The 15,969-nt window shown below is 43.3% G+C and overlaps 1 protein-coding gene across 2 annotated transcripts in view; it reads right to left on the bottom strand.

Annotated features, from left to right (window-relative positions):
* The window catches only part of zzef1 (zinc finger, ZZ-type with EF hand domain 1), a 38,465-nt gene that overhangs the window by 3,524 nt on the left and 18,972 nt on the right, over positions 1-15,969 (bottom strand). The window contains exons 28-54 of one of the 2 annotated variants that reach the window (XM_014023106.1): positions 15,645-15,735; positions 15,127-15,562; positions 14,862-15,026; positions 12,632-12,751; positions 12,485-12,509; positions 12,348-12,442; positions 12,066-12,198; positions 11,549-11,687; positions 11,303-11,468; positions 10,960-11,222; positions 9,542-9,714; positions 9,218-9,401; positions 8,963-9,126; positions 8,577-8,857; positions 8,230-8,404; positions 8,023-8,155; positions 7,035-7,261; positions 6,652-6,960; positions 6,461-6,561; positions 6,252-6,387; positions 5,794-6,153; positions 5,569-5,712; positions 4,460-4,628; positions 4,234-4,332; positions 3,970-4,135; positions 3,165-3,315; positions 789-860 (exon numbers count right to left, since the gene is read on the bottom strand). In XM_014023106.1, coding sequence (XP_013878560.1) covers positions 789-860; positions 3,165-3,315; positions 3,970-4,135; positions 4,234-4,332; positions 4,460-4,628; positions 5,569-5,712; positions 5,794-6,153; positions 6,252-6,387; positions 6,461-6,561; positions 6,652-6,960; positions 7,035-7,261; positions 8,023-8,155; positions 8,230-8,404; positions 8,577-8,857; positions 8,963-9,126; positions 9,218-9,401; positions 9,542-9,714; positions 10,960-11,222; positions 11,303-11,468; positions 11,549-11,687; positions 12,066-12,198; positions 12,348-12,442; positions 12,485-12,509; positions 12,632-12,751; positions 14,862-15,026; positions 15,127-15,562; positions 15,645-15,735 — 4,677 coding nt within the window. Of the gene's footprint in view, positions 1-788; positions 861-3,164; positions 3,316-3,969; positions 4,136-4,233; positions 4,333-4,459; positions 4,629-5,568; positions 5,713-5,793; positions 6,154-6,251; positions 6,388-6,460; positions 6,562-6,651; positions 6,961-7,034; positions 7,262-8,022; positions 8,156-8,229; positions 8,405-8,576; positions 8,858-8,962; positions 9,127-9,217; positions 9,402-9,541; positions 9,715-10,959; positions 11,223-11,302; positions 11,469-11,548; positions 11,688-12,065; positions 12,199-12,347; positions 12,510-12,631; positions 12,752-14,861; positions 15,027-15,126; positions 15,563-15,644; positions 15,736-15,969 lie in introns of both variants that reach the window. The other variant, XM_014023105.1, reaches the window with a different exon arrangement.

Below are 15,969 nucleotides of genomic sequence, written 5' to 3' on the forward strand. Positions count from 1 at the left end.
GCTAAAGGTGACATAGATATTTTATTATGGTATAGTATTTAAAAGTATGCCTGAGAAACACATATTGCCCCTTTAAAACACTTGATCCTCTTTATAAAGTATTTTTCCAGGCACATTTCCGCTACAATCTCAAGGTAAATATTTCCAAACGTGAACACAGGCTCGTGTCTTCGTTGAAGTCAACAGGAAGTACTCTGAATGAGAAGCGAAGTCTCGCTGCTTTTAGGCTTTGAATCATCTAACGTTGATGCAGTGTGCCAACTTACCCACGGTTTTGTTTTCAACCTGAYAGGTATTAGGTAACATCTCAACAGAACCACCCACAATGTTGTTTACACCCCCCTCACACACACACACCCCTCCACATCGCTGTTCTCTGAACCGCCTTCAGGCTCCACTGCTGCRTTACAGGACCCTCGGTACGAAGGACACCGTGGCTCACTTTACCACAAATGCTAATGGACTGCAATTATCAAATACATTAGCCACGAGCACAGCCCACACACTTTTTAAAAAACAAGTTGGGGTGGGGGGGGTGCCGGGGGGGACCTGCGAGGTGTCAGCAGCTCTGTGATGCATTGGGAAAAAGAGAGACTCCCGCTGCGCGCTGACTCACAGCCACTGAGGACCGTTCAATAAGGGGGTCTGCGTGGTTAGAGGAGCGTTACATAACACTTCAGGGAGCCACCTTCATCCACACAAGACGCCACTCGAGTGCTAAAAACATCAGAGGTGACCTGAGAAACTGAACAAAAGTCTCTGCGTTTCAAAAAGGGAAGGAGCCTTACCATCGCCATGTGACTGTGGAGCTGCTCATCTGTGGTCATGGCGAACAGGTACTCCTGAAGGATTCCCTGTTTCTGTGGGGCGACACAAACGGTGGCGATTAAAACTTCTGCACAGCATAGCGACAACCTTACAGCTGCGACGAACACAGACGACACTTAAAGCCCAAATAAGAAGTGTCGTTCCTGAGTACGAGTACTTGAAGATACTGAGTAACCATTACACAAGTTACCATGTACTGTAGATGCTGTTATGATGAGAAATGAACCTTGAAAATAACTTCATGCAAATCTGACTGACTCCAAGAGTTCATGAGTGTCGGTTAGAACCGGACTGAACCACAGGACAGAGAGACGTCCTCCATAAACACAAAGATTCTGGTAGCAGATAAGACGACACGATGAGGAACTCAGCTGGAAGTGGCCAAATGGAGCTTTTCCTGCTCTACAGACACAGTCCAGAGTCTGGCCTGGAGGCGGGGTGTGTGTGTGTGTGTGTGTGTGTGTGTGTGTGTGTGTGTGTGTGTGTGTGTGTGTGTGTGTGTGTGTGTGTGTGTGTGTGTGTGTGTGTGTGTGTGTGTGTGTGTGTGTGTGTGTGTGTGTGTGTGTGTGTGTTGATTGTAGTACTAACTGTGCAGTCAGCAGTGTGTGTGACATGCTGTGTTGTGATTTCTAAATATAACTTTCATTTCCTGAGGTGAAGAGTTCACTGGATCTGAAAGAAAATGAACCAAAGCTTGAAAGTTTTAAACAAACTCTGTGCAGGAGCTGAATCCGACCCAGTATGGTCTCACAGGCCTGGAGGACACTTTACTTCCCACAGCATCTCCACATAATCAACACCTGCACTGATTGTGTTGATATTCATTCATTCATTTTCCAGTTTTTGACTTTTACATACATTTCTTTTTACATTGTAACTACTTTTGCATTTGGTGCTTCTTAAACCATTTGTTCATCAAAAAGTTTTGATGTGTGCCGTGACTTTTGGCTTATGTAGCTTTTATACTTTTAACCTATTTACAAATTTTCCCATTGAAATCTGATGAGATTTATTCACATTCTTCTATATTTTTTTCTCTATTGTTCTTTATTTAGTGTTTTTTTTTTAATATTTTTGGGGGAGGGGGGTACTTTAGTAAGCGTTTTGCTTGTTTTGGCTTTGAACTAATCGTCTACGTTTAGCTTTGACTTCTTCAGCTAATTTTATCAAAGCCATTGAGCTTTCAGGATCCCAAATGCATTTTCACGTAAAATACAAGTTCAGTTTTGTTTTGCACAGCTGATGGATCTAGAATCTATCTCAAAACAAATTACTTTGCCTCTCAATACAGTCCAAAGCTAAACTGACTAAGTTTGTCAATTTTAACAGATACTGAGCTAAAACCTGATGTGGATGTGTTAGCAGCTGAGAGTCATCCCAACATCAACACTCATCATGAGATTGGACATAACGTTATCTTTTTAGATAAATCTTTGTCATGAAAAGCAGTGGGTGACATGCATTCCTTCAAGGTTCACTTGGCCTTTCATTAGATTATATCCAGCTGAATGAAGATGCTGGAACAAGTCAGACACCTTGATCTATAATTGCAGAAACAGTGCTGCAATGTCCATGAAGGGCATCTTGTGTGAAGCTGTGAGAACTCTACTGCCCCCTGCTGTCTGCAGCCACACACTGCTCCCTCAAAGCAGGTGGGACCAGAAAATCTGTCCGAAGCAACAAGTCAGCTCAGCCGGAGAGCAGCAGAGGCTTCAGGTCTTGTTGGGGGGTTGTGCTTTTCAGAAACTGTCTGGTTCAGTTGTGTCTCCAGATGGGAAACTCCCACCTAAAGACGCACTCTAAGACTCATCTCAATAATTCAAGATGAGGGAGTGACGAGAGACAAAGAGCCTGCGTGCACATCAGATTTCTAGACAGCGTCTCTTCGTCTGCTGAGCACCGTGCGGGGAGCCTGGTCTGGCAGATGGCGTGGCTGAGCTTTGGCGCCAAGCCAGCTCAGAACAGGTGGGCTGAGGGACAAACATGGTCATCTTACAGAGAGATGGATAAACAGAGAGGGAAAGGACACAGGTAAGAAGATCTTCTCCCTCCTATTGACGTGCTGCACGAGTTGCCAACACACAAGAAAGAAACAAATATATGTTTTTTAAATGAAACTGAGTAGAATCATTCTTTATTTAACATATTTTGGCAGAAACACAATTAAATTCCTGCCAGACRAAACCCTCTGGATGCCATGAACGTGCTGCATCGGCGATTTAGATTTGGAAATTAAAAGCCTGGAATCTCTCGAAGGGATGACATTTAAATAAAACCAGTTTGAAAACACACAAGTTTAAACAAACAGAAGTGGTTTAACACACAKATATACTCACGGTGGCACGAGCCTCGGCGATGAAGAAGAGCTCGGTGAGGGCTCTGTGCAGAGGCAGCAGCACGGTGGTGCTGGTGGGATCCTGGCTCAGGTTGTTTTCCATGGACATAAAGAGCTGCCACAGAGGTCGAAGCAGCGTCAGCTCACAAGCTCTGAAGGACGGAAAAATGTACCAATAAATACAGAAAACAAACAATAAAAAGACAAAAAAAAAACTAAGGTTTTGCTGATTTATGCATTATAATTTAAGTTCTTATTATACATCCTTGAAACACGTGTTTTATGAATGCATTTAATGGTTTGCAATTCATCTGAGAAGCTTTATCGATTTAAACGCAACAGTGAGGTATTTCCTGTCAGTGTTTCATTTCAGAATCATATATAAGCTGTATAGAAAACTACAGATGGATTTCAAGCTGCACATTAAAACATCCAGCTCCTGTGTCAACATTTTATCCTCAAACCTAAAGAGAAGAGATGCTCCTACAGAACACGACACGAAGGTTTGAAGAGCCTGGTGTACATTATTATAAAACACAGCTCAATTTAAATAGAAATAGGAAGGAAATGAGTTTTGGTTCAGTTGTCTTTTTATTTGCCCTCATGACCAAATAATGGCTTAGGCTGCTCTCATGCAAATTCTCTAACATATACTTTTTCTAAACTCCAAGGTGAGAACCAGGACTTTTATAAAGAGCTCTAAGCAAAACCAGCAGGAGGCGAGTAAAGAGCATTTCTACTAGCTTTGGTCAAGATGGATGAGACCTGTGAGCAACATGGAAAAGTCCGAGCAAAGCTGRACTTACGTCTGGGACTGACACTGCAACAGGCGGAGCAATAGGTGGATGGTTTTAAGCCGCTGATTCCCGGTCTGACGACAGGCCACGCCCACTTGCCACTCCCAGATGTCCGCCAGCGGCAGGTGACTGAGCACGCTCTCGTCGGCCAACATTTGCTTGAGGATCTCAAAGCCTGATGRGAGATGAGCAAAAGTCCACAGAGCAGTGAATTAGCTGAACGATTATATTTGAAAAAAAAAAAAAAAAAACGGTTTATGTGTTTTAAATCACCTGTCTGAAAACGGCCCCTGTGGCCTCCTGTCACTGTGAACATGTAGCCCCACTCCGTGTTGCTCATGTCGGACATAAACTTGTAGTAGAGCGTGTCACCTGACATGAACGTAGAGAACATCAAACACCATTTCAGATTTCAWCTAACAGTAAAACTGTCCAGAACGCTCGACGCTGGAGGAAAAAAAAAAACAAAAGGCGAAATATTTTCGACAACCATCCTCACCGGGGATTTCAAAGTCAGACCATTTCTGAGGAGAGCCGCTGAAGTTGTGAACATCCTGTTGGAAATCACTGCTGCTGGACATGATGAGCTCGTCACAGCCTTCCTCCGTGTAGCAGCGRGGGTCGAACTTTACAGACAGGTAGATGGCTCCGGGGATGTGCACCTTGTCCTGAAAGAGCAACAGAATGAGTACGACGAGACTTTTAAACATCGACTGGAACATTTTAGAAGAAATTCTGAAGAAGTAGAAAAAGAAGCTATTGCCCCAAACTCAACTTTTTTTTTTCTCTAAGGATGTTTTCACACCAGGAAAATTCTTTGGTCCACTTGTTTGGTCTGGACCAAAAGCAGACTTTTTTTGGTTTGGTGCAGTTTGCATTCGCATTGTGCTTTGTTACAAGCCGACTATAATTTATAAACAAAGCCACGCAGGTGACGGTCATTGCTCCCACTGGACAGAAATGACTCTTGTTCATTCTTATGAGTCTAAAGCCTTTTATTTAYGTAGGAGAATCAACGAGTTAAAAATACCCTTTAATTCCAATGTTGAAGAGAAAATTTAGAGCTAAGATAGAGTGAAAGTCAGTGGCAGTGTAAATATGCAAACTCTGCATTCGTGGGAAGAAAYAACCAGGGTGCAAGAAGAAAAATATTCTTACGTTGATATGTTTTAGTTGTAAAAATTGCGAGGGTAAAGAGGGCGTTTGGGGAAGTTTAGACATCTCAAAGGTTAGTGTGATGCTACACTATATTGAAMACATGGTCAAACTGTCAAAATTCAGAAAATTTAAAGGTTAAATGGTGATATTAAAATATTTTTTCTTCTAAATCTCCAAAAAGGGATATATTTTCAACTTGTTTGGTCGAAATGGTTATTATTGCTTTTTAAAGCTTTATGATGTACTGCTAGCTAAAGTCAWAGCACACTTCTGATTGAGCYGCATGTTTTTAATACTGTCTGAATRGCAAGAAKGGTGCTTCGATGTTTGTCCCCYRACTAATTAGGAAAGAAAACAGGAAATATTGCTGAAATCAATGTAATAACTGTTCTGCTGCAACACGTGTAGCTTTAGAAAATKCAATAAGTTGTCATAATAAGTTGAACTCACCTCAAAGTTGGTGTTGTTGTCATACGGGTGTTTGGATTCCCGGACATGCACGGCCATCCCCGGCTCCTCCATGAACTGACAGGCGGTGAGAGACAGACTGCTCAGCATGCTCTGGCTGCAGCCCTTCAGCACTCTCTGGAGAATCTAATTATGGACGAAACATCGTCACGTTAACATCCAGTTTTCCTTCGACAGCCGGGACATCAGGCTCTTTACTCTTCTCACCTTCTCCCACAGCGGCTTCTCCTCCAGCTGCATCAGCATGTCCAGGATGTACGCCATGTGCGAGGTCCCGTTCAGATTCAGGGCCTCCTCGCTCAGCGACACCCCCGCGGGCCAGTCGGCCAGCAGCAGGGCCAGCACGTGGCGCGCGTACAGCGTGGCGATGGCCTGGTTGACCTTCACCAGGTACTGGCGAACGGCACGATTGCTGCGGACGTCCAGCTCTTTGTGCAGGAGAGCGGAGCTTTTGGAGCGCCTCTGCTTGGCGTAGCTGAGCTGCAAGTCGCTCTCGGAATTGGTGATGAGCTTCTGGGCCACTACATTGGTTTCTTCTGTGGCTTTTTCACAGTGACTGGGTTTAGACTGTTGACAGAGAGCAGAAGTGAGGACTTCTTGAAAAAAACCTGATTTCAACACGTCTAACAGTCTGTGACATCAGAACACAGTTTGAACAGACGTACCATACAGGACACCACTATCATGTCCGTGTCCACGGCCTTGGAGTTCCGCTCATCACAGCGAAACCGCCTGGAAGGCTGCCATTTCTGAGCCAGAGTTCGAATCACCTCGTCTGTTTTTATCTCTTCTCCATCAAACCTGAAAACAAGACAATGCAATTGGACCGTRTAAAGAAAATAAATCAAAAAGTTTAAATGTTCTAGATGCTGACCTCTTCTGCACTTCAAGGAAGAAGGAGTCTGTCCTTTTCATCTGCAGCTCATACATGGCTCGCAGGATTGGCAGTGGGGCGTTTAAGGCATCATGGGTGATCTGAGTTAAAAAGGTAGGGAGATTAAAAAAATGAATTTTTGCTGCTCGTTACATTTTACTGCTTGTATTCTGAAAAGTTTCTCTTATTACCTGAAAGCAAATCTTGGTCTCCTCGTCGAGACCTTCTAATGGGTCCGGCTTGTTGGTTTCAGTGTCCTCGGCGCTGCAGCTGGACTGGTCCGAGTCGTGCTCTTTGTCCTGGTCTCTTTGATCTCGCTCGGGGTCTTGAGCCATGGAGTGAATCTCCCTCTTGGAGGAGTAAAGCATGATGGAGAGGATCTCCAGGTCTCGGAGCAACCACAGCTTGCTGAAGCCGGTCCCCTTGCTGCACTTCCTCACCAGCAGCTGCATCAGGCCTGACTGCTGGATGGCCTCTCGAGCTTGCTCCACRCCGTGTTTCTGCACGAAACAACACGCAATAATAAGTCGACAGAAAGACTCTTCTCGGTGGACGAGCTTTGAAGCAGTTATACCTTGAGAGTGTTGTAAAGGCCTTTAAGAGCCAGCGACAGAACCCATGAAGCCTCCACAGCATCAGCAGAGCCATTATCTTGGCTGSTTTGTAAGAGGTGGCTGATGATGGAGGTGAAGTTGCTCAGGTAGTGGCTGAGGAGCGATTTTTGRCAGCCCTGCTTCTCTGTCTGCGCTGGCAGACTGGCTGTGGTGGAATCCTGAGACTGGATGAGTTGGTAGTCCTTTACTGTGATAAGCAGAAATCCCTTGTATAACACCATGCTCACAGTGGGCTCATGTTAATCCTTATTATAAGCAATAATTCTAAGAGGAGGTACTTATTTGTTCTTTTTGATTCAGACAGAAAGGCTCAYAAACAGCAACTGAAAACTGCTCCAGTAAAGACCTGGCAGAGCATTAAAAAAGGAGGGAACAGCGCCAGATATGCACGGGTTCAAGACTTCAGGCTGTCATATAAAGTATCTTCAATCAAGTATTAGAAATGAATATTTTATTTACAAGTATTTCATTTGTCCTAGATRCACGATGTATCGGCATTAATATCAGTATCGGTCCGATATTTAAAACTGGGCTGATATTAGTGTCCGATATTGATTCCCCACTTTTTATCTTTGTGTTTCTGTTTTGGGAGTGGAGCTGGTTGGTTGAGCAGCATCTGTTTGATCATGATAGTGATATTGATGCTGCACAGCCAGGAATAACTGAAGTAGAGTCATGTCAGAGGTCTGGTCATTTATTTACAGTATCAAAAAAGACCCAAGTGTGTTTGTGCGTATATGTAAAATATAATTTGCGTGTTTCTGTAATATCGGGTATCGGCCATAGCAGCRATAATTATATGTCTATAATAATTATATGAGTCACATGATCTCAGTATACACACACCTGTTCTGAAAACTCCCACAATCACCACCAATTCAACATTTTTACAAGTTAAATACTTTTGCACCCACTGTTTGGTGAGTTTCGAGTGTCACGTTTTCTAACCTGTTTTCCTCTTGCGTGTTTTGACATCCACCACAGCAGCGTGATTCTTTTCCGTGAAGTGTTTGAGCAAGATCATGTTGTGTTGCTCATTAGCGTTGTCAATAAACACCGTCCGAGTTCCCACGCACAACACCTGAAAGACACAGGGGGGTCACAACAGGGTTCGCAGAGAGCCCGCTCGCGGTGGTGGGAGTCCTCGCTGCRTACCTCAGGGAAGCCCACCAGCACCAGCAGCGTGAAGAGGTTGGTGCGTTTCAGCGTTTGTGGAAGCTGCCRGATGCAGTGGTCAGTGAAGGCGGCGATGACCGTGCTCCACTCAGGACAAGCATTCAAACTGTGCAAAATGTCTGCCACTGTGCACGCCCAGTCCAGGCCAATACGACTGCAAAATTAGGGGGAAAAAACATTATTGTGTAGAGCAATAATCTTCTTTACAGCACAGAAAATACACTCAGAGTTAAGAGATGTCTGCAGTAATTTCATTTGTATCACAGTGAACACAAATCCACAAAATGAAGTGGAATGAACTGAGTGTCGCATCTCTTTTTATGCACCTGTCTAAGCAGACAGCGCCGAGGCTGAAAAGCAGCTGGGTGGTCTTCCAGCCTTGGGTGTCTGAGCAYGCCGCCTCTCCTTGAGCCAGTAGGTCGTATTTGTCAGACAAAGCCTCTGCGACGGCAGCGTCGGCTTCTATCGGAGTGATGCGGAGCAGCAGCTGACCCAGGAGTCCCAGGATGAGGTGGAAAGTCTCGTTCAGAGAGCCGGCGTTGGAAACGACCGCTCTGAAAAGTTGTGGCAGGATGGAGCTCAGGCTGGGCATAGCCAGCGTGCTGCCCTGAGGACATAAGAGAGGAAAAGAAAAGTTTCAGGGATGATGTAATAATATGCTCCATAAAGCACGCCCAAAGGTACGATGCTAACTGATTTTGGCTTCACGTACTGGTTTGGCAGGTGGGAGCATGGCAGCCAGAAGGCCCAGGATCCTCTCTCTGGAGCACTCTGAAAACACGTGCTCCTGACGGAGAACCTGCGTCAGCCTCTCATCCATCTCCTTGGCAACATCAGAGGCTGGAGAGTTCAGTGCTCCAGGCCCAGACTCAGCAGCTGAGAGAAGACAAAACCCAACAAAGAGAAAAATACTACTGAAGCTGCWCAGAAACACTACAGAAAATCTCTGAGATTGATGGAGACTTACTGCGGACTACAGGAGAAAGAGGGTCTTCGCTGGACACAGATGGSGTCTGGCTGAGGCTGGTGGAGTCTAAGGTGTCTTGGGTAACGAGCTTCTTCTTCTCCCCCTCTGCTGAGGCTGGGGGGAGACACAACTCTGGAGGAGAGTTCACATCTTTGGACTTTTTCTCCTTTCCTGCAGGTTCACCCTGTGGATGAGAAGTTCAAACGCTGTAAACTCATCAGACCTAAATGAATCTTATAAAATACCTGATGGATGTATTTATGCATCATTTGATTTATCAGTTAAGTCTCTTGTTGTCCCTGTGGCATCAGTAATATTTCTGACCTTGTCTCTGGGAGACGATGGAGAGCAGATAGCTGCAGTGCTGCCGGGCAGCGAAGAGGTGTCGGTGGCCGTACTCAGCTCCTGGGAGGACTCAGGAGAACCCGGACCCAGCTCGCTCTCAGAGGCCGACTCATTGGAGGACAGCAGAGCGAGCAAGGTTGAAGAGCGAAGACCTATATGTGGAACAGAATAAACAAACACTCTAAATACGTTTTGCAGCTTTTTTGAAATCTGGAAATACTGAAATGTTTCTTGCTTAAATTAAACCCTCAGTTCACACTATGAGGTTCAACTGTCCCATTTTATACTGCGACCGGTCCGCTCCGGAGCGAAGCACAGAGGAGCTCTGAGAATCAGGTGCAGGAAATGAGGGATCATGTGATAAATCCAGTGATAAATGTGGAAGTCAGAGCAAAMGAATTAATTCTGCAGAAGATGGAATCCAAACAGCTGAAATGCATCGCTGCTTTTAAAACTTCTGGCTTCAGAATAAAGTCTACGTGTATTACTGTATGTGTATGCTGCATTTTGTCATCTGCTTCCCAAACAGAACAATACATTTTGACAGTATTTGTGTGTAAATATACCCATATATTTATTAATATAGTGAGGATTTCAACAAGATTAGTGTGCCTTTGGTGAATTATTTTGAAAATRCAGATGTTGTGTTTGTTCCTTTTCCTGTTGATGCAATGTGATGTTTGTAGATCAACTCTGGAGCAGCTCAGGCGTCCAGAAAAAAGAGGATTGAATCTAATTTTTCGGGGTCTGAGGTCGAACCGGAACAGAGTGGAGTGGAACCACATCCAGTGTAAATTGGGGGTTATTTATATTCAYTTCAACAAACCTAAAAATAAAAAACATATTTTCTGTTTTCTTACTGACCGGTGATTAAAAAATGTAAATTTTGTTAGTAAGACAATGGGTTAAACACTGAACTTTTAAAATTGGACAGGAATTTTTATTTTTACTCAGTCCAAAATGACTTGTTCACAAATTAGAAAAAAATTAATTAAAAACAATTAGAAGATAAGAATTTTATAACTAAAATTTATGTTTCAATTTACTAAAATTATTAAATTATCTTTGAAAACTTACTCAAAATGAGCATTTTAATGTCTATTCAAAMATAAACTGCATCGTTTGAATCTGTTTCTTATTTATGTTTTCTATAACTTGCCTTTATACTCTGCTCATACAGGTTGGAGTCAGTTTGACAAATCAAAGCAGAATAACAAATTTTCAGCATCAAAGCAATTAACAAAAATAACAAAAAAGCCAAAATTTCACAATTGCTGTTTCTAATTTCTTTAAGAAMCTGCCACTTAGTTTCTTTTTCTTCCTCCGACTTGGCCACTAGATRTCATTAAATGCAACGCTCGTTATTTTTCAGAACAATGTTGAGGTTTCGACTCTACCTTTGCCGGTCTGCCCTTTGAGCAGACAGTCGGTGATGAGCTGGGAACAACGCGTCTGCAAAGCTGAGGCCTGCTCCAAAGACTTGCTGTTCAAGCACTCTCCCTCCATCTGCCGCTCGCTGATCAGCTCTGACGTGTACAGGGCCAAGGCAGCGAACAGCAGCCAGGAGTAGTTGTGGATGTAGGGCTGGATCAGGCGGTGACGATCGCTGATTCGAATGGTCACCATCGGATACACGGTGATCCGATGAGTAGGCAAGTGACTAAAGATGAAAACATAAAAGATCAGTGAGCCACAAGTAACCCACTGACTGATACGTGTTTTATTAGTAACAAACGTTACCTGTCTGGGTACTTCTTTGCGTTGTAGCAACCGAAGCACAAATCAAAGTCCTCGCACACATTACAGTTGATCCTGCTGCCCACAATGAGCCCCTGGCAGTGGTCACAAGCATACTCCATGTTCACCATTTCATGATCGTCCTCGTGACCTTCAGGCTTGGCTCCACCTGACAACGCACATCGCCACTTTCATTAACCGTTACTCTTTAAAACTCAGGCTTATCTGTCCTCCGGTGGAGAAACTCACTAAGGAAGCAGGTCTTGCAGAGGTCCATGTCCATGCACTGCAGGCACCGGTAGCGGTGCCAAGGCGCCATTCTCTCACAGCCGTCACAGGAGATGACCACGTTGAGCAGGTCACAGTAGCGAGCGATGAACATATGCATCTGGGATTGAAGAAATGGTTATTTTGGGGAATATGGTACTTTTATTATTTGTTTTGCTGCCACTGCTGAGCAGAGTTTAACACAAACTGTTTTAATCATCTTCTTACAAATATTTATTTATATACAGTGCATGCAAAAAGCAAATAGAGCGTTAAAATGACCATTTTAATTTAAAAAAAGAATCTATTAAAATCAAATATTTGTTTTGCTGTTAATGACAAAGCCGTAACCCGGATTAATTTGATTTATTTTCAGGTTACACAGGGAAGGAAATGAAGAGCAGAGCAACACTGAGGCCAGTCTGGTTAAATTATAAACACCTTTTATTTCCTCAAACAGCTCAGACGCWAGACAGGAGAGTTAAAGATCATTAAGTACCTTTCTCCTGTCCTCCATAGACTCATCTTCATCGATTTTGTCATACCACTTCTCAAACATCCCATCCATGCACTCATCCATCCACTCCTGGTTCTTTTTGTAGTCTGCGATTTCATCCTCCTCTGTCCATTGACTGAAGATGAGTATAAACCACAGACATGAGCAATCATCTCTTCCTGCATCTCAAAACTGAAAACAGCCTCATTGTGCAGCAGCAGAAAAGTCTGATGTGTCTTATTTCACGTGCAGGGCATTATTATCAGAGACTGGACCTAACGTTACCTGATGGCTGTGTCGTGAACGCTGATGTTCTCCTGGGACATGCTGAGCAGCAGGTCTGAGAGCTTAATGTTGAGAAAGAGAGGGAGATCCTGCACCTCCCAGTTCATGTCTAGGAGGTGCAACAAACAGGTCTGCACACAGGACAGGGCTGGCAGCAGAGCTCTGCAGATCAGAGACCAGAGATCAGGTTACACAACTCGCTTTTCTAATCATCTAATGACTGCGGCAACCGCTTTTCAAACTGGTTTTAAGTAAAGGCAGCGTGTTAAAGAAGAACAGCTTACTTCTCATTCAGGAGACTAAAACCCTGCACAGCCTCCATAAGCATGAGCACCAGCTGGTGGTAGGAACGCCTCACCTCCTCTCCAACTTTATGCCCACTGTCTGACAGCTGAGAGAAATAACTGAAAAACAACAGAAAGTACTGAGCAGATATTTGCTAGCACACGGCTTCAGAGAGCTTTTAAGTTGCTTTTCCTTCTAAATATGCCAGATATTCACATTTTCTTAAATATAAAGCTGTAGTGATCAAGCAAAGATGCTTTAATATGGTTGTGTGTCTGTATGTACATACATTGTAGATTAAATCTCATAATTCTGGTCAAAATTTAATCTTGGAGGACTTAGAAGGTTGCAAGTATGAAATTTCACAAGCGACGGTACAAGCAGGAAGTGTGGCTACATTAAGCTTTGATTTATTTAGCTGAATGCCATCATTTATGTATGTAAGCACAATTTGGATCAAATTATACATGTAAAATTTGGTGCAAGTTAATTTAGCTGTAATCATTGTTTATATGGCCCAGATGTGACATCACATGCAGTACAATGCGTTATAACATTGTCAACCCAACCCGGCCCCACTCCAGTCAGCCCAGCCTTACGTTACCCCGGCGCTGATTGTGTTTGCATTGAGCAGAGAGCTGCCTCAATGTGGGCGGGGTCATAATATTAAACACCCTTATTTTGTTTTATTTCTGGACAACAATAATGGACTACACCAATGACAGAGAACAGTTAGCTAATGTTAGCTGTTTGTTAGCTTGTTGTTGTTTGGTAGCTCGCTACTGTTGTGTAGTTAAACCCCTGTGAAAAAAATAAAAACATTTGCCAACAATTCATGTAAAGTTACTCTCATCTGCGTGACGTAACCCCGCCCCCCGGGCCCGACTGGAACCACAGCTCTCAAGAAATTGCGGTAGACCGAATGTAAAAACGCCAAACCCGGGTCTGAACCTCAGCTGGGCCTTTCCAAAATGCCTTGTGTTTAAGAAGGCAAATATGGAGACTACATGTGCCTTTGTGTGTCTTTTCTGAAGTCGCACAATTTCAGATGACAATGTTTTTAATAACTATGCTGYGTTTGTCCAATATTTAAATTTGATCTTGCTAATTTCCATTTACTCCAGTGTAATATTGCACTTTTGGGATAGGAGCAACATACTAACATGTCCGTTCAGACTGAGGTTGTTTGATAACCTTACCAAAGTGACCAGGGTCTGGTTTGAAATAAGAAAATTTAGATTTGAGCCACCTTTGTTTGCAGTGTGAATGTAACCCATTTTAGAAGTCAACAGGTCAAAATGTCTGGAAGCAGCTTGTTAAAATACACACTGTAGCTGTGTCTCAGTTCAGGTAATGAGGGCCACAGTMAGTGGAGGCTGTGTAGGATGATGTATGTTTGCGTGACCATGTGCTGCCCCTTTACCTTGAAGTTATTCTAAGTTATTTGACTTATTCTATTAAAATATGTTTAAAAAATAAAATGCGTTAATAATTTAGGTTTAGCTCCAGTATTTGCATTTTATTTAACAGCTTATTGCAGCAAAATTATTCATCAGCTATGTTGCTAAACATTCATTTAAAAACAAATTCTTTGTTTTATGATAAATTCCCAAACTTTGCTATAAAAAAACAAACAAACTCAGCCGTTTTTGTTTCCCTGTTCAGTTTGCTGAAGTAATAAATTCTGGGACATCATCGGCCACATAGGATACTAAGATGCAGCCTACGGTTTTGTGGTTTTGGGGATCACATTTGTCCGCTGCATAAGGGTGCGTATGAACTGGGACAGCCTACGGTGTGCTGCAGCGACGTAACCGGCCTACAAATGTGCCCCACGTGGGCTGCATCCCTTGTATTGAAACATATCTCTGTATTAAATGTACAAGGTGTACAYTAGTTTTCATATCATTTAGTAAAACTGTGATGAGGAGCTGATGTGATATTTTAATCATTTTTAAATTCCTTGATTTTCATCACACCTAGTAATTGTAAAAAAAATTAAAATAAAATACAATCATAGCTTTTTTGTGCACATTTAGGCTTTCCAAAAGACTTTTTTTTTTGACAAAAGCAAAATAAAAGATTGAATTTTCAAAAGGTGCCCTGCACTGGCTCCTCTGCTCTGGCCTTTTCCTCTCCTGCAGCAAAATATGTGACTGCATGTGAGCCATTTAAAACCCTGTTCTATGTTTAAGGACCACAAGCCAAAAATAAACTCTCCTTATTTACCTGGTGAAGTCTTTCTGACACGCTAGCAGCTCCTGCAGAAACAGGATGCAGGGGGGCTGAAAGAGGTGTGGCTGTCCCAGAGAAAGTAAACACTGCTGAATCATCTCCAGCACTTTGCACACACTCAGAGCCTGGGCTTTACTCAGGGCCAGGGTGTGCAGAACGCTGCAGAAAGAAGAAATGAGAAACTGAATCCTCTGCGTTGTGAATTACATCAACAATGAGTCAGTCTCGTTTAGCGCAAACATTTCAAAGAATCTGTTACCTGGCTGTTGACAGAGCCTGATCCTTCATGAAGTTTAAGATGTGTTTGAGTATTGGATAGCGATCTTTGACAGACGGGGTCAGGCCAGGCTCTTCAATCGAGCGGAAGGACAGAAGGCGAAGGCGGGACCGCCTGAACGGTGCCTTCCGAGCAAACGTAGAGGGTGAGGCCGGCTGAGATGAGAGACTCTCCTGCCGGTTGTACTCAGAAGAAGTRGAGTTTGGAGCTGGAGGGCTTGATGGCTGACACTGTCCTGGCTCATGCCCTCCAGTGTGAGGGCCCAGGGAGGGGCTGGCCTGGAAGTCTCCCTCTGAGACTGAACTGGAGCGGAGGAGAGGAGCGACGCTRATCTCTGGGGCTTTGGATATGTCACTGCTCTGTTTTCCACAAGGAGCAAATCGAAACAGCAGGAGGCTCTTCTGAATGCACATCTCAGCTAAAAAAGAGAAAAGACAAAGAAATGAGAAAAACAACATTAATAAACTGAGGTTTTAATCCCCATTTTTTGTTATCTTTACCCAGTGAGTCCATGGTAACCTCTTCATGACTCCCTTCGTCATCATCAGGGACGTTCATTTTGCCAACAAGGTATCTCTGCTTCATCTCCAGCTGATACAAAATAAAAACCACATTAACTAGAGAATTTGTATTTCCTGCAAAAACACTTTTCTCTGAATACGTAAAAAAAGCTAAAAAATAGCCTAAAAATGTCTAAAAAGAAGATGAAATAGCTGAAATTAGCACATAGAAACAGAAATACAGTGGTTTGCAAAAGTATTCATACCCCTTGAACTTTTCCATATTTTGTCACATTACAACCACAAACATAAATATATTTCACTG

The sequence above is a fragment of the Austrofundulus limnaeus genome, unplaced genomic scaffold (assembly GCF_001266775.1).
Source record: "Austrofundulus limnaeus strain Quisiro unplaced genomic scaffold, Austrofundulus_limnaeus-1.0 Scaffold357, whole genome shotgun sequence".
NCBI classification, from domain to species: Eukaryota; Metazoa; Chordata; class Actinopteri; order Cyprinodontiformes; family Rivulidae; genus Austrofundulus; species Austrofundulus limnaeus.